Source organism: Rhineura floridana, chromosome 1 (genome assembly GCF_030035675.1).
Source record: "Rhineura floridana isolate rRhiFlo1 chromosome 1, rRhiFlo1.hap2, whole genome shotgun sequence".
Taxonomy (NCBI): domain Eukaryota; kingdom Metazoa; phylum Chordata; class Lepidosauria; order Squamata; family Rhineuridae; genus Rhineura; species Rhineura floridana.
Genome location: NC_084480.1, coordinates 144,972,619 through 144,997,310, shown reverse-complemented (window position 1 = coordinate 144,997,310; position 24,692 = coordinate 144,972,619). Strand labels below are relative to the sequence as shown.

Genomic DNA, 24,692 nt, shown 5'->3' with positions numbered 1-24,692 from the left:
TGTATAATATAATCAGGGATATGTTGGTGATGGGGTGGTGGTGTTAATTCTGGCACCTGCATTTTATTTATTTATATTTCATTCCCTTTATGAATCACTTCCTGTGAGGCATCTGGAAGTGACTTAACAATAAAAAACATATATAAAACCATTTCATACATACACACATTACAACAGCTTCATACATAAAAACAATTTCAACGCAAATACATATGCAGACTTGGATAAAAACCTCTGCTGAAAAGAATCATTGAAAAAGGAAAGTCTTCAATAGGAAATGAAAAGCGGTAATGGTCGGTGAGGCAGTATGGGTGGGACACTGCTACTCTCCCAACTTAGAAATGGTGGGTGCCACAGACCGAGAGGGGGAGGAGCGAGCCACAGGGAGCTCGGCTTGGTGCAACAGATTGGTCTGCGCTGGGTTCCCATGCCTCGTGCTTCCCCATCTCCTTCTTGGTCAGCGGCAGCAACCCACTGCCTCACTGGCCACTGCTGCCAAAAAGACAATAGGGACGAGGCCTGTATAATATGTGACGGGTGGGAGTTCCAAAGGGTAGGTGCCACCACACTCAAGGCCCAATTCCTACATTGTATGGAACAGACACTTGGTGATGATCTATGTTCCAGGCTCTTCCCTCCAGAGGCAGGGAGCAGAGGAGCATGTGTATTCAGGAACTGGCTGATAGCAAAGATGCCAGCCCATGGAAATAGCCCTTTCACTGCTCTGCAAGCTGCTTCTCCCGCAATGAGGGTTATGTGCTAGCCCACTAGAATTGTTTTCTTTCTTTGACGCTGAACAGTTGTTTCCCCACACAAGCACCCCCCCATGCCATCTTCACATACTACTTTTGAAACTCCCTGCAGTTTCAAAATCTATTTGCTGTGTGGCAAGAGGGAAGGGTGAGAAGGGGCTGCTCTTTGTGGGGTGGGGAGGCTAAGGCTGCAATTCTAAACACATTAGAAAGTTAGCCTTGCTGTACATGGGGCTGCTGAGTAAAGTATGAAGTTAAGTACAAAATAAGTCATTTTATTCTTCTACAAATCTGTGTTCATTTTAACAAAGCTATCATTTAGCCATCATATTTATTTTTAGGATGCCGATATTGTATGAATGGAATTTTGAAGGTTTAGAAGGAAAAAGATAAATTCACAGAATCTCACACATAGTTTTAAGACACTTTTTTTAAGCCAGTATTTTAATCTTCAGAAAGGTAGCCATGTTAAGTCCCTTGTAGCAAAAATAAGAAAGCTTGAGTCACTATTTTTTTTGTGCGGTTCATAAGCATTTTCTGTTAATTTTATATTATTTATTTATTATTTATTTATTTCATTTGTATCCCGCCCTTCCTCCGAGCAGCAGCCCAGGACGGCAAACAAAGCACCAAAAAAACTTTAAAACATCATAAAAACAGATCTTAAAATACATTAAAACAAAACATCATTAAAAACATATTAAAAAACAACCCTAAAAAGGGTTAAAAACATTCTTAAAAAAACATATTAAACAATTCTGACACAGATGCAGACTGGGATAGGTCTCAACTTAAAAGGCTTGTTGAAAGAGGAAAGTCTTCAAAAGGCACCGAAAAGATAACAGAGATGGCGCCTGCCTAATATTTAAGGGGAGGGAATTCCGCAGGGTAGGTGCCGCCACGCTAAAGGTCCATTTCCTATATTGTGCAGAACGAACCTCCTGATAAGATGGTATCTGCAGGAGGCCCTCACCTCATATATATGAATATTGTAACTCTTCTGGTTCCTATGTTCTTGTTTTTGTTTAATTTGGTTAACTGTGTAATTATTCCCCCCCCCCATTTTTAGGGAAGTTTATAGTATTAAACGTTTTCAGTGACTTTTTAGCTGCATAAAACTGGGGTTGTGGTCTGCATTGTAGCTGATGCAAGAGCCCTGTTATTGGTCACAGAAGGATGAAAACTTAACAAATTGTCTCTTGTACATGATTATTTACCTTCTTGAAAAGGGTAATAACCCATGCATTGAGTATGGGACTCTGCATTAAATTATACACATGGGGACAAGTGCCCATTGTCTCCCCTGTAACTGGTAACTGGAAAAGCATAACATCACATTAGTGCTTCCCTGTTTCATTTCAGCGACTGCCTTTCACTGGGGTGGAGAAATGTTGTGTAATGATGTCACATGGTATCTTTCAAGCTGTGTATTACTAGGGTGATACTTAGGGAAGAAGATGGGGGTCACTTCCTGTGATGTGTAGTTTGGTCCTAAGGCATTCAGGAGAACGTGCTACCTTGAGAGATGTAGAGTGGTCATTTAAAGAGCTTCTTCGTTTGTTAAAAATGAAACAACATAAAGCATAACTTTATGGAACTAATGACTCTTTAGGGCTTGCTAACTACCTGCTAATCAGTTTTTTCTTCCTGTTGGTGCTTCTGCCTCTTCAGACCCACAATATCTCCACTTTGACCATTCTGCAGAACAAGAACTTCATGTAGTTGTTTTGGGTGCAGAGGTGGCTTGTTCTCCTTGGAGGCAACATTTATTATGTTGGGGATTTGGGGATGCTTTTGTTTGCTAGCATTATGGACATTCAGTAATCTAGTATTTACTTTGAAGGTTATAAACTGTTATTTCTCATAAGGCTTCTAACATAAGCCAGTGTAATGATGGACAAAAAAAATGGTCTATTAGTTAATAATTGCTGGTGTATGGAAATATGGCCAGTTTCAAATTCTGCCGTTACCCCATCCAGGAGGCCACTATTTTTGAGAATATTTTTGAAATGACCGCCATATATCTGAGATTAGGAATACTAAGGAAAAAATGGATGAAGAAACAAAATGTGTTAAACTTCATCTCTAAGACGCTATGACTCTCAGACAAATAAAACAAAGTTTATGTAGAAGTTAAGAAATTTTGTTACATGTTAAATCTTCTTCAGATTGGTGTAAGCAATGGAAATAGAGATCCAGCGTAGCTGAAAGTTAAAACTCCCTTTAAAATGTCTTGGTGGTCTGCACATAGCACACTGCTCTGTATTTAAATTTTAAGATGCAACTTTGCTTTTAGGCAAACAAATCTTGAAAATATATGATGGGAATGATGCAGTAAAACGCAACCAGTATCGGCTTATTACGGTCCCAAGGATTGCAAAAAACGAAGAAGTTGTGGTAAGAATACTATAAAATTGTATGCATTCTACAATGGAAATTCTGAAAAGTGTATAACTGTGTCTGTATAAAAGGTTGATCACTTCATACTACTTTTGTTATTAAATATTTTGTTTCAAAATAAGAAGCATTCATCAGATCAGTAAATAATTAGATATTTGTAATTCAAGTAGTATCTAATGTTGTAGCCATTAATTAGAACTTAAAAATTGCCATTCACGCCTGTTTTTCTAGGAGAGACTGTCTTTGACCAATAGTCAAACAATGGAGCTTCTCTTCTCTGGGTCACTTCTTATCTTTGAATACCTCTCTAAAATATACTATCTTATGCATAATAGTGCTACTTACTTGCTTTGATTCCCCCCACCCCAGTTTTGGGGTTAGCAATGGCAGGCTCCCAAATCAAATTCCACCCATTGAGTGGTGCCAAATGCCCCCCCCATTTGCTAATGTACAGATAAAGGTGATTAGATATAGTGGTATTGTAGTAAGCAATATTGCCACATAGTCTCTTGACCTTTGCTCATCATGGTCTATAAAAGCTAGTTGAAGGGGTGTGGCTGGATGGTGAATGTGTCATTGTGGAAGAGGGAGGTGCCATTGGTCCTAAATGAGGTGGTGGTGTGCCTCTTCTCAAGAGAACCTTCCTGGACCCAGAAGTGTTGAACACCTCTTGTCCAGTAGCCAGTATCTCCTCTTGGGGCAAGGTGCATGAGAGGGTCATGGTGGTCCAGTTACAGGCATGGTTGGAAGAAGCAATTATCTGAAATTTATTTCTTTCAGTTCAGCTTCAGACTCAGATATGGCACTGAAACTGTCTTTGCTGCCCTGATTCATGACCTTTGTTGGGAAAGGGACAGAGGGAGTGCAAACGCATTAGTTCTTCTTGACCTCCCACCAGCTTTCAATACCATTGACCAAACTATCCTTCCAGTTGACTCTGGGAGTTGGGGGCACTGGGTTACACTCCACTCCTACTTCTGAGGCCAATTTCAGAGAATAGCAATGGAGGACTATTGCTTAGCACTTTGGAATCTAATGTGTGCGGTTCCCCAGGGGTTGATCTTGTCCTCCCTGCTTTTTAACATCTGTATATAAAGCCACTGGGAGATCTCATCAGGGATCTGGAGTGAAGTGTCATAAATACACTAATGGCACCTAGCTCTATTTCTTCATTCCATCTGAGTCTGGAGAGGCAGTGCAGGTGCTTGACCACTGCCTGAAAGCAGTAATAGATTGAATGTGGACTAATAAGTTAAAACTGAATCCAGACCAGATGAGGTTCTCTGTGTTGCAGGTTCTCGAGTTGGGAAAGTAGAGAGAAGCCCAGTTCTGGATGGGAGTGCACTCCCCTAGAAGGAACAGGTGGATAGTTTGGGGGTACTCCTTGATCTGTCTATGCCACTTGAGGCTTTGGTGGCTACAAATACTATTTCTAGGTATGGGATGGGTTGCTGGCTACAGCCCTTCCTGAATAGAGGGTTGCTTGGCTAGAGTTAGATCCATACTCTGGTAACTTCCAGATTGGACTGTTGCAGTTCACACTACATAGGGCTGACCTTGAATACTGTTTGGAAGCTGCAAGTAGTACAGAATATAGTAGCAAGGCTGCTGGTGGGTGTCTCTGGCCAGACACATGTTATGGTAGTCTTGAAAGATCTGCACTGATTGCCAATTTGCTATTGAGCTCAATTTAAGGAGCTAACATTGACATATGAAGCTCTAAATACCTTGGGCCACAAATCTGAAGGAACACCTCCATCTACAATGACCTGACTGTTAGGATCATCAGGAGAGGCTGTTTTGGTAGTGCCATCATCCTCTGAGGGTCAAGAGGTGCTGGTGCCTGAGACGGCCTTCTCTGTGGTGACCCTCTGAGGTGTGTCTTGTGTCATCACTGTACTTTCTGACAATTGGTCAAGATGCACCTCTCTAGCCAGCCCTTTGTTTGAGTGGATATCTTCCCTTCTCCTGCAACACTGTGCACTGTTGTTCTGTGCTGCTGTTCTGTTGTTCTGATATTGGTTGTTTTTGTGGTTTTTGTTTAATTATTTTTATTGTACATTGTACTTATTCTAATGGTTATATTTGTGTAACCCACCATGGACCATTTGGTGAAGGGCAGTCTATAAATACCCTAATATTTTATTTATTTTATTATTTGTAGCAGTACTTGTCAGCTGGTATAGCACAGTGGGGAGGAGAGCCTGGCTGGGAGTCCAGAGTCTGTGAGTTCAAATCCCCGCTCATGTCTCCTGGGTGTCAAGGGCCAGCTAAAGATCACCCCCCCAGTGAGTGGCTCAAGGGGTTACGTGCCATGGGCAAGCTGCATAGTCCCAAGGAGCCCAGTTGCCCCCCAGCTGGCAGTTGCAGACAAGGAAGGGGCTGGCTTGTGCAGCTGTGTCAAGCTGAGCAGGCCCTAGCCAGCTGGAGAGGACTAGCCTCAGAGGGAGGCAATGGTAAACCCTCTCTGAATACCGCTTACCATGAAATCCCTATTCATAGGGTAGCCATACGTCAGGATCAACTTGAAAGCAGTCCATTTCCATTTTTCACTTGTCAGCTGGCCACTAAGTGGTAGGGGTAGAGGAGTCTGCCATTCTTCACTCTTGCTAAAATTGTCCTGCAAGAAAAGTTTGTTGACCAAGGCTCTAGAAGGTTTTATTGTCATGCTCATAATGGTCGCTTCTCCTTTCCATTCAAGAATGTTCATACAGTCTTGAAAAGCAAAGTAACTTACTGCATGTTTCTGTGTTTCCTGCTGTTGTAGGAGGCTGCGCTGAGGTCATATTACATTAATGTTGATCACCAAGATTATGAACTTCAGACATTCACTCAGCAGGCCTTGTTTTGTGATGACATCATTAATAGGAATGATACAACAGAGGAGACCCAGCCCGGGTCTGTATTCCAAGAAGCTGTTCCCGAAGCTTGGATCATCAGAGCCAAACCTAGAGACAATGAAGTCATAAAAATTTATCCTGCTTGGCTAAAGTAAGTGATACTTTACTTACTAAATTCCCTATGTGTGAATAAATAAGGAAAGTGACACATGCAGTGCCTTTGACTAAATATATATTAAGGCAATGAGAGGTTATTTTATTATTGTTATTTTCTCCCTCTATTTCTTTAGAAATCAAAGTGACTGCCAAAATTATTCAAACACATCCATACAGTCATCACATTCCATCTATAGAGAATTGTTGTTAATGGTGGTTTTTCAGTTTTATCAGAGGTTCAGGCTGTATGAAGGTGTCCTTATTTCTTGCCTCTGAAAGTGTTGAGATAATTTGGAAATTTTCTAGTCTAGAAGTCTCTAGACTTCAGAATGAACTTACTGCAACATTTATTTGGGGTGCATTTTGAATTTTGAAGAATGTAGAAGCATACAGACCTTGGGCATCCTCTTTTAGGGTGACATCTCTAACATGCCATTTATTTTAGTGTTGGCAGATGATGTTACTCTGTGAAGAACTAGCACTTACTTCACCGTTTGTTCCATCTATTTGTAAATTGTGATTGCATTCGGCATCATACTCCACTATGGTTTAATGAGAAATGAATCTACCTAACCTCTTCCTGGGCTCACGCACTCCCCCTCTCCCTGGGTGTCCGGGAAGAGTAATTTGGAAATGTCTGCTTTTGGTAAACTACAGACCTGGAACTGTAGTTGATCTTTACTGTGGCTAGTTTAAACAAGCCAGCTTCAGAAACTATGGTTTGATGTTGGTTTAAAGCTAATCATAGTTAATGCTAATCACAGAGTAATATTCTGTACTAGTCCTACTCAGAGTAGATCTATTGATGTAAAAAGGCATGACTAACTTAGGTTCATTAATTTGAATGGGTCTTTTCTGAGTAGGACATAGAATCATAGAATAGTAAAGTTGGAAAGGTCCTATAAGGCTGTTGAGTGTAACCCCAGGCTCAATGCCGGAATCCAACTGCAAGTATACCTGATTTAGCTGAATACAACTCACAGTTTGTTGGTCCAGATGACATGACAAACAGCAGTTAACCAAAAATGGAAGTGAAAGCTTCTGGACATCTCCAGGCTACATGGGAGGAAGACAGGAAAGGGGTATGAATGCTTGAGACCAGGAGGAGGCTAGACATATTCACGTCTCACTAAATAGTTTAGTGTGACATCTAAATGTAAATGTATTGCCTTCAAGTCGATTCCGACTTATGGCGACCTTATGAATAGGGTTTTCATGAGGCTCGGAAGCAATGACTGGCCCAAGGTCACCCAGTGAGCTTCATGGCTATGTGGGGATTCGAACCCTAGTCTCCCGGATCGTAGTCCAACACCTCACAGGGATAAGTGCAAAGTTCTACACCTTACAGTTGTAAGATAGGGATAGTTGGCTCAGCAGTACTACATGTGAGAAGGATCTTGGAATTGTTGTTGATCACAAGCTGAATGTGATCCAACAGTGTGATGTGGCTGCAAAATGACAAATGCTGTTTTAGGCTGCATTAACAGAAGCATAGTTTCCAAATTGCATGAAGTATTGGTTCCCCTCTATTCAGCACTGGTTAGGCCTCATCTTGAGTACAGTTCTGGACACCGCACTTTAAGAAGGATGCAGACAAACTGGAACGGGTTCAAAGGAGGATAGCAAGGATGATCAGGGGACTAGAAACAAAACTCTATGAGGAGAAACTGAAAGAATTGGGCATGTTTACCCTTTGGAAGAGAAGACTGAGGCAAGATATGATCATACTCTTCAAAGACCTAAAAGGTTGCCACATAGAGGAGGGTGTGGAAACCTTTCAAGTCCTTGAAGAGTGCACTCTCTTCTTGATCGTCCCAGAATGCAGGACATAGAATAGTGGACTCAAGTTACAGGAAGCCAGATTTTCAACTGAACATCAGGAAAAATGTCCTGTTAGAGCAGTACGACAATGGAACCAATTACCTAGGGAGGTGGTGGGCTCTCCAACACTTTAGGCATTCAAGAGGCAGCTGGACAAGCACCAATCGAGTATGCTTTAATTTGGATTCCTGCACTGAGCAGGGGGTTCGACTTGATGGCCTTGTAGGCCCCTTCCAACTGTACTATTCTGTGATCCTATTATTTAAGTGCAGGCAGTGGCCTTTTCTTTTAAGTGAAATATTCCGAGGGCCAGCTTCACATACTGAATCTGTTTCTTTACTAGGTATAAGGCAGAATTTTGTAATTTATCATTTATGCTCCTTTTTCCTTTTCATACAATATCAGGGAGTGATTTTTTACACTTTACACAGTGTTTAGGCAGAGTCTGTTAAACGGGATCTAACTCTTAACCTCTTTACTCTGGCCTTTGACACTTGAGATATTTTAGAACCCAACCCATTTTTTTCTGATTGTAAATTATATTCAACTGACTTTAAAATGGCATTTTTATATTGTCGTAACCCACCCTGGGACCTTATGGTGAAGGATGGGTAAGAAATTCAATAAATAATAATTATTATAATCCAGCTTGAGACCTGTAACTGACATCTCATGCTTAAACTGCACACGACGGTGACAGATACACCAGTTTAAACCTGGATGTGGCCCAAATGCATAGAAAGTTTGAGGGTTGGTGTTTTGGGAGCTCCAGTTTTAAGAGCGAAAGGGCAGGTGGATGTGCCAAAATCTTCATGCTCGTGGATTGTTTCCCTCTGCTGTTCTCTTGAAGTCACTTTTTGCTCAGTTAGGTTCTCATACCAGAAGTGAGCCTGATTGGGAGGAAGGTACCTGTGGGAAGATTAACAGTGGGGTAGGGTGAAGTGCTCTTAAAACCAGCCCCTGCTCATTTGTTCTATGTCATCCAGCATAGTGAATTATCCATTTTTTTGTGGATGTTAAGCATAGTGACAAAGCAGGTTTTTCCTGTTGATGTTCCTTTGATCCTACCTACCTTCTCAAAACGATTTCCTCTCTCTAGGATTGGAATGGCCTGTGCCTCAATACGAGTAAATAAAGCAAGCACTACCAAAACGGTGATTAAAGAAGTTCTTCCGTTGCTTGGATACCAGGTAAATAATAGCAAACAGATTTTTTCCCCATTTTTCACCCCCATCCCTGCTTTGTCTTGTATTTACTTTTATTATTTAAATAAAAGTGCCACAGAATGCCTGTGGTACAAAGGTTCAACAAATGACACAGGAAAAAGTGCAAGGGAGTTCCATTGTAAGCCTGCTAGATTTTTTTTCCCAAGTATTGTTTGAAACATTTATAACCCACCCTTCATTTACACAATCCCAGAGCGAGGAACAACATTAAAATACAATTTCATTTAAGTGCAGCTCAAATTTAAAAGCAGACAACATGCTACCAATATAACAACTACATCAGCCCGGCAAGGGACACCACTTTAGTGAATAGACATGTTTTCTCCTGGTGTCAAAATTTCATCAATGTTGGTGCTATGCACACCTGTGATGGGACAGCATTCCAGAGTTGGGGCGCCACAATTGAACAGTTGATCCATCTGCTTCAAGTCCTCCACCATTGGCCTGCCTGCCCACCAAGAATCAGGGCTGGAGAAGAGGAATGGGAACAAGATGATATCTATGGCTCCTTCCTTCCCTCGCATGCTCTGAATGTGCTGGTGCTGAGCGCCTATCATTCAGGGGATCTGGTACAACTGAAGCTCAATCCTGTTCTGCTTTCCTCTCCTCCTACTCCTCCATTAGAGTGGTGATAGTGGCATGAGGCGGTCAGGGCTGAGCCCTCATTCTTCAAGGGATCTGGCAGAATATTCCCTTGTAGTTGCCATTAAATATTTAAGCATTTTTGCTATCTCTACAGACATTTTTATGTAAGTATTTACAAAATATTTTCCAATGTATGAAGTACTTGTATTTTAATGCTGTATTTTTTGTTGTGATTTATAATTTTTATGGAATAATGTAGCAAACTGTCTTCTTTATAGCCCCTGATGAAAGTCCAATACATTAGAGGCCAAAATGCACTGGGCTTTCCTAAGAAATTTTCTCCCAGCATCTTGGGATTTTTTTTCCTGTTCTTTTGTGGTTCTTTGGATGCTGACCATTTTTAGTTTGCAGAATTGTAATCCAGCCTTTCTTTCCTATCTGATTTATGGCACGAGGGATCATGATAATGCATATCAGGGTTCAGCTAAGGTGACTTATTTGTGTGTGTGCTGTCTTAGACGATGAAGTAAGGCACAGGATTAGTCCATGCTGTCTTCCCACACCCATGCATACAGTCTGTAGGAGGGAGTGTTTGTGCTTTACTGAGGAACCAGACTAGCAAGAGGGGAGCCTTGAAGGCAATGCACACATATCCCTTGCTGGGATTGGGTCCTGTGGTGCCCTAAGAGACGAAGTGAGGGTAGCTTACTTGATAGTAAGCAACTCTAGTCTCAAGAAGAGCCCCGGTGGGTTGGGGGGAGCAGCTGCTTCTCTGCTTTCTGTATCAAGTATTACCTAAACTCAGATTCTCCTGCTCACTGTAGCTTTGACACCGTTAGAGTATTTTAAATCAAACTTCCTAAAACTAGCTGGGCAAAGGAAATACATTTATACAAAGCCCACTTCTAGCCATTAGCTTCTTGGTCGTTAAGCTAGGTGCAAAAAGTCCCACCCCTTTCTCCAACATCAGTAATACTTTTAATATTCTGGCAGTACTTCAATGAATAAGGAACTTGTGCTTTGGCACTAATTTAATCCTGCAGTGTGGTGTTGCTCTATAAGCTGTACAGTGCAGGGTGGACTGAGTTAAATTGACAAGAAAAAAGACTGGATTTAATTCACGTTTCCCATTGATACTCCATATATTTTTGAAACGATTTGGCAAATCATGATGCTAATCCATGTTAATTTATAGCTACAACATTATTGGGGTTTTTTTTCATTCTTACAACCAGACCTTGCATCTATTTGTTGTACTGTATATGTTTTACACGTTTTCCTTTTTTAAAAAAAAACCTATAGAGGGAATGTCTTTGTAAAAAAAGACCCTATAAGGGAATGTTTTAATCAGCTCCCATGACAATTTGAGAGGTTAAGTATGTGAATATAGGAATATGCACGCTGGATAAATTTGTCTTCTCTTTCCAGAGTTGCTCTTTCCTTTTTCACTCTGCCTGGGCCTAGTCCCACCCTCATAAAAAGATGGCAAACAAAAATGAAATTCCCATGACTGATTGGTGAAAGCAAGTCTGATAATTATTGGGTGGGCTAGAGCAGTGTTCTTCAACCAGATATTTGATGGACTACAACTCCCATCATCCCTGACCATTGACTATGCTGTCTGGGGATGATGAGAGTTGTAGTCTAACAACATCTGGGGACACAAGGGTGAAGAACAGTGGGTTAGAGCATTTTGTTTGGTAGGTAGCGGAGTAACCATTTGTATCTGAGAGAGGATCAAATTGATTTTTATAGAAAAATCTTCTTTAACTCAAAGTGTGTGGTAGAAGAATTGATGCTGTTTAAAGATAAACTGTAAGGCTTGACCATTCTTATATCCAGATTGCTTACGATTTTTAGGAGTTTTTTTCCAAAGTGTAAATACTATTCTTTAACCATTATTAGTATTTTTAATAATCTGTTTTTATCTACCCTTGTACAGTGTATGATTTTCAGTGGCCTGGGTTGCATGTTACTTTAAACCCTTTTTAAAATTAAAGTACAGTTTAAAGTGAAAGTGTGCTTTGCTTCTTCTTCACTCCTTCCTTCAGCATGCCAGGGAAGAAATAAACCACACCCTGTCTTGCCATAACATGTGAGTCCACTCCACACCCATGGTTTGTATGTCTCCTAACAAACCATGATGGTAAGCCAAGAACAAACCTCTTTGTTAGGAAACAAGACAAACCACAAACACTGGTTTGCACATAATGGCAAGCCAGCCTTTGGTTTTCTTCCTGACATGCTGAAAAAAGGATTGAAAGAGGGCAAAGCACAGTCTTTGGGGAAGTGCACCAGAGTGCTGAACGTTCATGTTACACCATAATTGAATTTATACTGCGGTTTAATGTGACATGTGAACCAGGCCAATGTCTTAAGGTAAGATAATGTTATGATACAAAAGTAGGAACAAAGATCAAAATCACAGCTATAATCGTACTTCTTCTTAAATATTATACAGCCACAAAAGTGGCTATATACTATAGTCAGCATGGATTTTTTGCATTCCACAACATTAAATTGAAAATACTCCTCATGCCATTCTGATGCTTCCCATAAGCTCATTTCAAAACAAAACCTTACAAAACGTATTATAGTCCTGAACTCAGAAACGTTTGCTTAACAACCATCTAAATTTTCATGGCAATACACAAAACAGTCAGAGATAATCGAGAGTTCAAAGTGTAAAAAGAGAGAGGAAAAAAACAGACCCCTTTTGGACTTTTTTCTGTCAGAGTTGGTGAAATTAATTAAAAATCAGCCATGTTCATAGAGTATCTGTAATCCTATTACAGACCTTGCCCCATACTCTGATCTTCATCTTCTGCAGTTTAAAAGTTAAAAAAAATGCCTGGCTGATTTTTAATTAGTTTAAAAAAATTAGCATTGAACTCAATAAGAAGGCTGGGCATGCTCAGTGAGAACCAACTGTCAGTGTTATAATATCTCAGAGAGTACAATATCTCAGATAGGAGGTCAGGTCTCCTGCTCCCCTGGTGCATTCACTGTAGCTGCCCAATTTCCTTGCTTTTTAAAGTTTGATAGAAATATCTGTTGGCTATAGGTACGTTCTTAAACCGCAAGGTTTTTTGCTTATTAGTGAATTCTCTTTTGGTTGTTAAAACCATAAGAGTGTCAGAGTTGAAAGATTGTAACTTACTAGAAATCTCTACGAATGTGTCTCTCTTTTGACAGTCGGAAACCTTTCAAAACTTCAGACTGGTGGAGGTATTCATGGGCTCCAAGCAAGGTAAGTTGCCAATAGTTTTTGTTGTTACAGGATGTCAGTGCATTTTCAGTGTCATCACTTGTTTGAAGAAGCCTGAAACTTTCAGTTCAAAGAGTCTGGAGATTTTGGGTGTTTTGTTGAAAACAAGAACAAAACATGATAATTAAAATCATTTCTGGTAATTTTCACTTACTACTTGGAAGATTAAATTTAACTAGATAAATTAGTATCAAGATTGGCAATTCTGAAAATGCTAATGAGTTCTATAGTTGTTGTTCCATTTTAATTAAAAACCATGTAAGAATTGTTTTTTATTTTCCTTAGTTCAGCGAATGGTACTGGATGATCATGAATTGATTCTCAGCAGATTCCAAGACATAAGAAAGGTAAACAAATAGGAAATGGCTACATTATATAACTCTTCCATATTTCTGAATTCTTCATTGAATTAATGTTATTCTTATCTCATTACTGTGCTTTTATTAAGCCAAGGAGAAGAAATTCAGACAAAAACCTACTAGCTGTTGCCAGCCACTAGTAACCATTCGTGCCAATTCTAAACGCAGCCAGTATTTCTTTAGTTCTGGTTGGTCCATTCTGCATCTTGATGAGGCATCACATGGAAAGATGCATCCCAGCTATTGTAGTTACAACAATCCCTAAAGCAGCAAAAAAGCAGCTGTGTCTCAAGACCTCTCTTTAGCCATCTCCGCACCCCATGCTTTAGATAAGGATAGAGTCACTGGTGCTCATGAAGGCTTGTTACTTCACTGCACTGCTAGTTTTTGTTTTCCTAGAGCAAACAAAGAAATCTTATGTCCTAGCTGAATTCCTTTTGTTTCCACTAGCAAAAAAACAATTGTGTGAGTGTTTCTGTAGCTTACGCATTTTTGAAGATTGAGATATGCTCTGCACCTTCCTGTCACATATCCCCAAACATCTTTTTTGCAAGCATTAAAACAAGAATATTCTGCTGGCTGAGCAAAGCTTGAAAATGTGTGGGCAGAACATGTCAGAAGGCAGGGGAGGGGACTTCCAGGGTCCAGTTACTCCTGAGAGCTCACCCCAGCCCCAGCAAAAGTGATCAGGAAGACTTAGGCACACTTGTTTCATGAGAAGGTTGTGTGGATGTGGGGAGGTTGGGAGACCTGTAAAAAAAAGCGAACAGCTGTGATGAAAGGTATGACCAGGGAGCTCTGGGAACCTTTTAAACAACAGATTTCCCCAGGGTTGAACACTTCCCTGTGAGCGGGTTGCTTTTCTGAGCATTGGAAGATTCAGAAACAGAAATGGGGTGGTGGTTGATGCATATTCCCGAGGACATTGGGTTAGGACTCTAATACTCTGCACAAATCCCTATCCTTCCCCCTTGACTTGTAGAATCTTTTGATCTGCACTAGCTACCCTAAATGCCAATCTCCTCATAACTCCTTCCACTGGACATTCATTCACACATATTCCAAATTATCTGGGGGAACCGCATATTTTGAGAAGCGGACTAAACATTACCGTATTCATGTTTGCTTGCACAGTGTATTTTTTGGTCTGGAATTTGGTGTTCTGTGATGCATAATCTAGAATTATTTGGGAGGCTGCTCTTAACTGTGGCACTTTGATCGCCCTGCATTTTTACCAGTGTTCCTCAACAATTTGCAAACATCTAGCACAAATGGAGAACAAATGAACAAGTCCAAACAAAAAGGAAGTTCTCTGTATGAGAGCTGTGCTTACGTAGGCCGGCTTAGTGGTCTGGTAAGTGTTTTTGGTAGCTAGTGGCAAGAGTTTTTACTTGTTGGAGTTTCAACCTTCTCTATGCATTGTGTTTGTAATGTGATGAATTCTGAGCTGTCCTTTCCCTTTTACAGACTTCACTACGTCAGATGAATCAAACAAGATTTTACATTGCAGAAAACAATATATCAGTTGTGCGGGTTCATTTGTTTGTTGGTGGTCTGCCACCTCATCTCTCTACTGAAGAATATGCAAACATTCTCAAAGATGAATTAGCCCTCAAAAGTAAGTCAGTTTGTTTTAATCTACAGCTTCTTTTGGATGATCAAATGGTTTTATAAGCTGACAAACGAACAATCCTCAAGTATTTGCGTACATCTACTTGATTCCACCCAAGTGAAGTAGGAATAAACTAGGAAGCCACTGTACACCATTGTTTCCTTTTACATCTGAACTGGGAAACTATGGTTAACGGCTTCCAAGCAAGCCAGGATATGAAGCCATGGTTTAAAGTTAGCTTTCATTTATTGGCTTGCATGGAAGCTATTAACCATAGTTTCCTAGGTGAGATATAATGGGAATCTAGCTTTATGACTTATTTTCCCAGTCACACAAAGGGAGAAGCAAAGTAGTGTGTGTGGGTGCATGCAGGTCATATCTTGGCTTACTTAAGCTGAGATTTGATTGTCAAACAAAAAAACATTTTAAATTTTGAAGTGCATTCAAATATTATATTCTTAATCTGCCATAACTTTTACAATCAGCTTTAGTGTTTATCAAAATATGGTGCTACGTGTGGGAAATGTTACAGCAGAGGTGGATATTTAATAAAATGCCTCGTACACAAATTGTCACCTCTTCTCCCCCTCAATGCTTTGCATTACCTTTCAGATTTTTCTTTCTTTGAAATAATAGCCATTAGACTATTTGTTTTCATTTCTATTACTTTATATGAAAGTGTGATTATGTTTGTAAGCCATTTTGAGCTATTTGGAAGATGTCATTAAAAGGTTTTAAATGGATAAGATATAAAAATTGAAGTGGGCTTAAAATACAAATTGCTAAAAAGAGCCAGAAGCCAGTTTATAATACTGGATTGTTTATAGATTCAGCTTGGCTGGGGCTTCTGGCAGTGAGAGGGAAGGTGGAGGGGCGGAGTGGAGATGTGTGCATCTGTTGCCTAGCTGTTGGACGGCATATGGGGCTCATTGTTTCACAATGACCACATGTGTCGTCTGTCTCTCCCCCCCAATCATCACTTTTCAAAAATTGACCACAGAAGGAGAGAAGTCCCACAGCATGGGGCTGTGCTTGAAGCCCTGTGGAATCCCACCCATCCCGTGTTTGCTACAGCAACTTAAATTAAGATTAATAGATAGCTTAAATGTGATTTGTGCTTATTACTCCAACTAATGTATTCCATCAGCAATATTTGGAACTGGCTTTGTTCTGCTGTGAACCAGTTGATCTTGTTTAGTGTCCTGCAGCATTTAGCTTAAAATCCATGGGCAATTTGTGTTTAAATTTCATGCATCTTCAAACAAACAAGATTGATCTCACAAAACCTGTGTAAAATAGGACAGTATTAACTTGTTAACATTTATTTAGGTAATCTACAGTTTGTTTTCATTTGGGAAAAATACACATTTTAATGCTACATTTGAAAAATATGTTTTTTTTTTCCAATTTTTACAGCAAATCTAGTTTCTGTGAGCCACGTATATTCATCTCAAGGTAAGAATATAACATTTTAACTCAAGTTTGGTGGCTGCATAAACAGTATTGTGTATAAAGTGCCACCTTTGGGACCATTAGAATGATTCGTGTCTCCCCAACTCTGTGAGATGAGATTGGGAATGGTCTTTTAGCACGTCCACTTCCTCCAGACTCGCTTCACTGCATATAGAAATGAACTCCTAGATTGTTAAATTTGTAGTGATTTTAGTATTCAGGAGTAGGCGACAAATACCACTTTTAGAATCATAGAATAGTAGAGTTGGAAGGGGCCTACAAGGCCATTGAGTCCAACCCCCTGCTCAGTGCAGGAATCCAAATCAAAGCATTTAAATAATAGAGAGATCTTACTGTTCAGGTGTTCATTTCTTTTTGTTGTAGAGGTCATGGAGGAAGCATACAAGTCTGAGGCACATGTAGTGGTGTAAGATCTAAACAGGTCCTGTGTTTTATGAAGGGTTGGGAGAGAAACAGCTTGCATTTCCTGCACATTCAGAGCTTCAGTAGGGACATGCCTTGATCACTTCTTTATCAGGGTTTCCACTGGGACCATGCAAGAAAGTGTTCCATGTGAAGAAAAAAGCAGTACTCTCTTAGATAATTTTCACTGTTGCCTTCAGATGTGTAGCTCTGTTTTGCCACTGCATGGGGTGGGGTGATGATGGTGGCAGCTGTACAACCGAACAACCCCTGTTCTGGCCCTGCTGCAAGCCACCAACATATTGCCTAGGAGTCGAGGCTTGTTGGGGAAAGAATTCCATGACCAGAAACCAGGGCCAGTCTCCTGCCCAAGCCCTGAGCAGGCTTTTCTTTCACAGGTACATGCAGTTTTCTTCTGATAACATAAGAGTTTTGCACTGGATCCAAACGCACATCCCATTGTTCTGGCTATGAATGTGCTTTCTGGAAATAGATCAAAAAGGCAGTTTGTTGTACCTGTGAATACACAGCTTAACTGTAACAAAAAGCCCAACCTGCAAAAACTGGAAAAAAGTGTATTTAGCAAAAGTAGATTTTGTAGAAAAGGTCCTGTCTTGCTCTCATTCCTATGATGCCCATTAAAACAGTCCTATGTGTCATGCATAATTCCTGTAGCAGTAATCTTTTTAAAGGTGAATGTACACATTACATGGGGATGCTGCAAAAGCAGCATCACAAGTCTACTTATCCTGCTTCCTCCGGTAACGTGCAGGAATACTTACATGTTGTGACGTCATCACATTGGGCATTTCCCTGTCTCCATTGGCCAATGATGTACAGCATGGGGAACGAACAATGTGCTGTCGCAATATGAGGAAGTATACCTAGAGTTTACAGGGGGAGAACTCATCCCGAGGATGCCATTTTGATGGCAGCCCTATGTCAGTTTCACCCTAAACAGATTTGAAATTGTCCAAGTTTTCTTGATGACTTTTTGAAGAACAGAGCAAATTGTGGTACAGCTGTCCTCTTCTGAAGGAAGATAAATGCTAAGTGCACTATTTAAGTTGCTAAGTACTTATTGTTTCCCCTTAGGTTATGACAGTATTTGAGCTCTTAATACAGAGCACATTGGTTTGCAGCTCTTCTGACCTTAACTGCTCTTTGCTCAGACCACAAATTGATATGGGAGGTGGTGTACTAAAATGTCAAGAGCATTCTGTCTATGTATAAATGTAGAAAGCTGCCTTCTACTGAGTTAAACAAGTGGTCCATCTAGCTCAGTACAGTCCAGACTGTCACTGGCTCTCTAGGATTTCAGATGGGTGTCTCTCCTAGCCCTGCTTGGAGATGCCGTGGATTGAACATGGGACTTTCTGCATGCAAAGCATTGCCACTGAGCTATGGCCCTGCCTCATATTTCATTTATATCTCACTTCTTCTCCAAGCAGCTCAAGTGGCATGCATAGTTCTCCCCCACCCCCTTTTATTCTCACACAAAAATAAATGAATAATCCTGTGAGGTAAATTAGGCTGAGAGACAGTGATTGGCCAAACGTCATCCCATGAGCTTTGTGGCTGATTGAGGTTTTGAACCCAGATCCTAATCCAACACTCTAACCACTGCACCGTTATTAGTAAACCAGAAGCTTTATTAGGTAACAGAAGGTGCAATCAAAAGAACCTATTGTGGTTGTGCTCATGTGGTCAAAGAGTAACACGCAGAGACTGTCCACCTTTTAAAACTTTGTGAGTTGTTGCATCCAATACAGTCTACATTGTATATAACCTTTGGAGACAGGATGAATATGTTGCATCATATTTATTATATGTATAAGTCTGTGCTTCTTTAAAAAAATGCTGAAAATATTGATTCCATTTGTTATAGGTGCTGTTGTACTAGAAATTTCATGTTTTTCTGAAGCTGAAAGGCTGTATATGCTAGCTAAAGACACCACTGTTAATGACAAACCACTAACTGCAGTTGTCATCCCTAAAGTTCTGGTAAGACCAAATTAGCTCCGCGTTATATAAGAAATTAACAGAAGCTCAAGTTATAAATATGGTGTGTTTCATGTATAATGTCCATGATAAAAGTGGAAAGTTGGACTAAAATCAAACTCTGCCTTTGCAATCATTATAATTATTTAGATTATTATCCCACACCTTTCTCCAAGGGAGTCCTGGGCGGCAAACATACGAATACTAAAACAATACAGTTAAAACTTCTAAAAACAGTTTAAAAACAGCCTTCTAAAACTAATTAAAAGCAACCTTCTAAAAGCAGTTAAAACCTCCTAAAAGCAACCACCAGCTCTCTACTAATTTCAGAGTTGCCAGGGGCAGGACTTTGAGCCGTCAAATGCCTGGGTGGATAGGAATGTTTTCAGATTTCTCCTAAAAGTTAGAGGGAGGGAGATTGGTGAACCTCACTAGAGAGGGCATTCCACAAACAGGGGAGTGGTACTAAGAAGGTTACTGCCAACCAGGCAGCCCCTAGTGGCGGTGCAACCAGCAGGGCCTCCTCTGCTGATCGTTTCCTGAGGTGATTGATACTGGGGAATATGCTCATTTTGGTACTTAGATCCCAAGCCATTCAGGGCCTTGTATGCTAGTACTAATCTCTTGAATTGGGCCCAGTAGCTCACTGGCAGTTAGTGCAGTGCTCTCAGGATTGGTGACTGCCCCACTTACGAACCTAACAGCTGCATTCTGCACTAGCTGTATCCTCCAGACTGTCTTCAAGGGCAGCCCCATGTAGAGTGCATTGCAGTGGTCCAAGCAGGAGGTCACCAGAGTATGGACAACTGAGGATAGGATATCCTGATCCAGGAACAGCCATAGCTGGTTAAACCAGCCTAAGCTGTCCATAAGCCCTCCTAGCCTCTAAAGCCACTTGAGACTCCAGTGACAAATTGGAATCCAGGAGTACTCCCAGACTACCAACCTGTTCCTTCAGGCGGAGTACAGCCCCTCAGAGAACAGGCTGAGAAGATGCAACAGAGGCCTCTTGTGTCATACAGGACTGAAAGGGACCTTCCTTCAGCCTGGGGGACTGGATATTTGGAGGCTAAGCAGTTTAGTGTCACATTGATACTATTGCATGCTCTAGCCTTTGAGCAGTCAGCCTGCAGAAAGTTTAATACCTAGGCTAAAGAAGTAGGTGGTTGGCTGATGTAAATTAGTGCATGTCATTCCACAATAAAGTTGTAATCTTCTTGATAGCATGCACAGTGCCATTTCACTTTAATGGAAATTATCTGTGCACACTAGTGGGAAAGACTATTTAAGTGTGTTTCTGGCATGCCCTTGGTAGAGATAGGAAACCACCCTAACAGCAATCTATGCCAAAGTCCTCAGTCGTTACTTATAACTCAGTGCACTTTTGGACCTGGTTTCAATTGCTAATGATACTTGTTGGCCAGGATTTCAGCATAGAGGTGAGGAAGTGGTCATATGCAAGCTCTAACTACGCTTCCGGGCCTTAGCTTGGCATGTTGCTACAAAGATGTTTGAAACCTCTTTAGTATACTAAACTGGAATAAGTAAGTAATGGTCCTTTAAGTAAGATATCAACCTCATCACCTGCAGAATCATTCTAGGGGGAAAAAATCTGATTGAGGTGATGTAATTTAGTCATCATTTCCTCTTATCAGGGAATCCAGAGTAATGAATCAAGCTCAGACCACTGTAATTGTAGCTTGTTAAAATATCAATGCCAAAGGTACTTATTTCACCTGTGCCAATAATTTATTATTATTTAATGCATGTTAGGAAAATCTAATAAGACCTTCAGTGGAGAGAGCTCAACTTGAATGATAGAATTCAGGAATAATAGTTGCACTGAGACAGCTTTAAAATGTATTATTTATTTATTTATTTGTTTATTTATTTATATCCCGCCATCCTTCCAACACTGGAACTCGCGGCGGCTTCCAAATAAAAACACATATAATTAAAACATACAAAATCTACATTAAAATAGAATTAAACTATATCCATTATTAAAACCATTCAAACTGATAGCTAAAATGTACCTGTCTTCAGCACTTTCTTTGCATCTTTGAGAACCAAAAGGTTGGGTGTGTGTAATTAAAATTGCTTAAAATTGCTCTTTCCTATTGTCTGTCCTGCATAAATACTTGTTTGCATTCCAGACTAAAAATTGATCCAGGTATCATTCCTGAAAACACAGTTCTGCTTTTTTTCTGAACATTTCAGCTAATTTTTTTGTTGGGCTCTTAAAAGAAAGTAGTAAGGTGACATAAGAGAGAGACTACATTAAATGTTGCTGTCTGAATGTTTTATAAAGCAGATGTACACCTTCACTGGCATTCTTTAACTAATTTTCACCATTTTTCCTTGTACAAATTGCATTACTTAAATACATACACATTGATATGAATGAGTTAAGCATTTACTCTAATAATCTAAGAAAAATTGCATTTTTAAATGAGAGTAGTAAATGTAAAAATTCAGCATGAACATAAATTAAATCCAGTCCTACTCTGCCTGGCCGTTTTATTCTGGCTACAGAGGGGATGGGAGCAATTAACAAATAAGGGAATGGAGCAAAGTTTACTGCCAGCAAAAGAATGTGTGGTTATAAACAAAGAACAGTCATGTTTGATTTTGGCCTTAAAATAATGAACTATTTTTGTTCTACCTAAAAGAAAAACAGCTTTAACATTTATAATCTTAAAGGACAGTTAAATGTGGCTCAAATAACAAAACTGTCTGTATGTTGAAAGCATAATGATGAATTAATTTACTCCACTTCAAGGTACTCTTTAAAAATGAATCCATATCTACTTGGCTCCCTTGAAGCCTGTTGTGCGAGCTCATAGATATTTTCTAAACTACTTTGCCAAGTTTTAAGCCTTCTGAAAAAATCAGGTGTTGAGCAAATATGTGAATCATATAGGCATGAGAGTGTGGCCAACTGCATGGGTCTTTCTCACCAGATTGATTTCTTCATCGCCTACCCCCTGGTTACATTATTTGCATACATTCATACACCTGAGCAGTATAGGATTACATGATGAGGAAGTTGCTCCCATAATCTTGCTGGTACTTGTATATGGGCCCAAAGTGTGTCCTTTCTTTTTCTTTTTATGAAGTGTAAGGTGAGTGTTATTCTAAATATAGGCTTTGGAGATTGCATGATAACTAATGGGTGCAGTGGCAAATCTCAAATATTTATAGTGAAGCCTTTGGAAAACCTCCACAGTGAGGTCTATACAGTGAAAGCAAGAGTTTGTCTTGCTGTTGTTTCCTCACCTTTGCTCCTGCACATATTATGCAAATTCAGAAATATTATTAGTACAGAGACAGGTTACACCAGGGTTTGCCAACCTTTTCAGGCCAGTGGGCACATTTGAAATTTTGAGAAAGTGCCATAGATACCATTCACAAAATGGCTGCCATGTGGCCATGTAGGAGAGGCTGGGGTGCAAACAGAAGCTGAATAGGAAAACCAGTCTCATGCATTGTGAATTTTTGAGCAGGTATTTACTGAGATCTTTTGTGGATATCATAGGAGGTACTGGTGGGCACGTTGGTATCTGCATTCATTGTGTTAGCAACCCCTGGGTTACACATTATACTCATCACGTGAGAGCAGCCTGACTTTGCCTTTGAGAAGTCTGAAGTCTCCCCCATCTACAGGCAGAGAAAGTTAGAGGGATTAGCAATATCACACATGGAGGAGCCACTGGTTGCCTTTCTCTGTTGTTTATCTCTGCATATGTCTCTCTTTGTCGATTAATTTCCCCTAAGAATTGTGAGAGCGAGGAGCAGGAGAAACTGCTGCAGGGAGAGACACAAAGATAAAGAGCAGTGTCTCCATATAGTGAGCTTTTACTTCTTGGAAAGTATTTCTGTGTAAAGAAGACACATGAAGTTCACACACAGAGCTGGTTAGGACATAACACTAAACCATAGTTTAGTGTTGCTAGGATGAGTTACACTGAGCCTTGGGCTTGCACTGTCTTCCCTTTTCTCTTGCAGCATAGCCATGAGGAGTTCAGGAACTTTTGCTTCCATTTTAGGTTGTCATGCCTGTGGTTAATCTTAACTATGGCTAGTGGAAGCAAACCAAGTTCAATCTATAACTTATGAAGCTGGCTTGTTTTAACTAACCATAGTTAAGATAAACCACAGTTTTATGATTTGGATAACATGCTAAACTGCAGTTCATAAAAATGGATGTGAAAATATTTTATGTAGCCATAGTGTTTGCACATCTGTTTCACTCCACATTACATGCACGAGGAAGTTGAGGCCAATTGCAATTGTGCCAAGTGTTGTAATGATTGAAAGGAAAGAATTATTCTAATGCATTCTCATATGAAAAGTACAATAATAATATTCTTCCTAGACCAGCTATTTGAAAATGCTGCAACTTTTTAGACCCTGAGATCCTTCTTCAAGGGGGGGGGAGAGGGGGAGAGGAAGAGAGAGAGAGAGAGAAATAAAGAAATAAAATAAGGATGAAGTACCATTGGTTAATGGTAATATCTGAATTGGCATATAATGGTTTGTGATTGACCATCAAATCTGAATTGGAAACTATGTTTTGAAGTTGGATAGCAAATAGATTGTGCAAATGTTGTTTGGGTGTGACATCCGAACTCAACAAACAATAGTTAGCACCAGTGTTCTACCTCTGGTGTTCAGCGCACCCAAAGTGTTGAGCAAATGGAAAATGAAAGCAGAGAACCTGTTCTAAAACATGGTATTGCCTGTATGTTCAGAAGCTCAGAGCATTGTTTCAGTTCTAAATTGTGGTGTGATATCTGAACAGCTATACGCTCATGATGTATCCAGGCACTGTTGATCTGTAGATGGAAAGAGATCTGGGTTTGCTTATGTTAGTCCATTCATTCTATCTAGAATAAATCTTCTGTCAGTGCAACTTCTCATTTGCCTAAGCTAACAAAAGTTGCTTTCTTCAGTAGCTGGTATGATTACCAGTAGCTATTCATGTGTTTAAGCAGTTGCCTAAAACAATCAGTTCCTTTTCTTCAATTCAGATCATAAAGTGAGGATTGTTGCAATCTTGCCTCTGCCATGACTGCCTCAGGGTGGCTCTGTGCTTTATGCAGTAAGCATTATTGCTGGGGGTACACTAGGTATTGCATGGAGCAGATAGGTGGAATATGAGCAACACTTACATATTTTTTTTAACCTGTTGTGTACACACATGTTGAAGCCCCAGCCTAATCATTGATCCCAGGTATATGTTTAAAGAAGCAAACATGCTGATTGTGCTTTATATGTTGTACTTTATATTGTACCTTATATGATTTCTACTTTATACAGCAAACATAAGAATCATAGAATTGTAGAGTTGAAAGGGTCCTATAAGACCTTTGAGTCCAACCCCCTGCTCAAAATAGGAATCCAAATGAAAGCATACCTGACAGGTGATTGTTGTAGTTACAGTTAAAGTGTAAAGTTGCTCTCTCACTTATATGACACTAGATATGCCACTCTCTCTTGACTCCCACCTTAAAAATCTTTATGCTTTTACGTTATTTGTAAGCAATAATCGCTGGGATAAGAGGGGGGAGGAACATCACATGTAATGCTTATAATTGTTTCTTATATTGCAGTGAACAAACTTTAAACTGAGAATGAGAGAACAACTGAGTGGAAGTTTCTTCTGTGCAAGTTCATTGTGCAACTTATTTCAATAAAAACCTGCTGGTCTTTTGTACAAGCACTTACACAGGAGAAATTCCTAGTAGATAGTGCCCTGAGTCTGTTAGAAGCTCATATCTTATGTCTTCCCTTC

General features: G+C 40.1%; 1 protein-coding gene across 3 annotated transcripts in view; it reads left to right on the top strand.

Moving 5' to 3' along the window:
- The window catches only part of DGKQ (diacylglycerol kinase theta), an 84,462-nt gene that overhangs the window by 36,160 nt on the left and 23,610 nt on the right, over nucleotides 1-24,692 (top strand). For 2 of the 3 annotated variants that reach the window (XM_061634949.1, XM_061634933.1), the window contains exons 8-15: nucleotides 3,031-3,149; nucleotides 5,920-6,143; nucleotides 9,069-9,159; nucleotides 12,976-13,030; nucleotides 13,334-13,395; nucleotides 14,875-15,025; nucleotides 16,436-16,474; nucleotides 18,783-18,898. In XM_061634949.1, the coding sequence (XP_061490933.1) occupies nucleotides 3,031-3,149; nucleotides 5,920-6,143; nucleotides 9,069-9,159; nucleotides 12,976-13,030; nucleotides 13,334-13,395; nucleotides 14,875-15,025; nucleotides 16,436-16,474; nucleotides 18,783-18,898 (857 nt within the window). The remainder of the gene's footprint in view (nucleotides 1-3,030; nucleotides 3,150-5,919; nucleotides 6,144-9,068; nucleotides 9,160-12,975; nucleotides 13,031-13,333; nucleotides 13,396-14,874; nucleotides 15,026-16,435; nucleotides 16,475-18,782; nucleotides 18,899-24,692) is intronic. The other variant, XM_061634941.1, reaches the window with a different exon arrangement.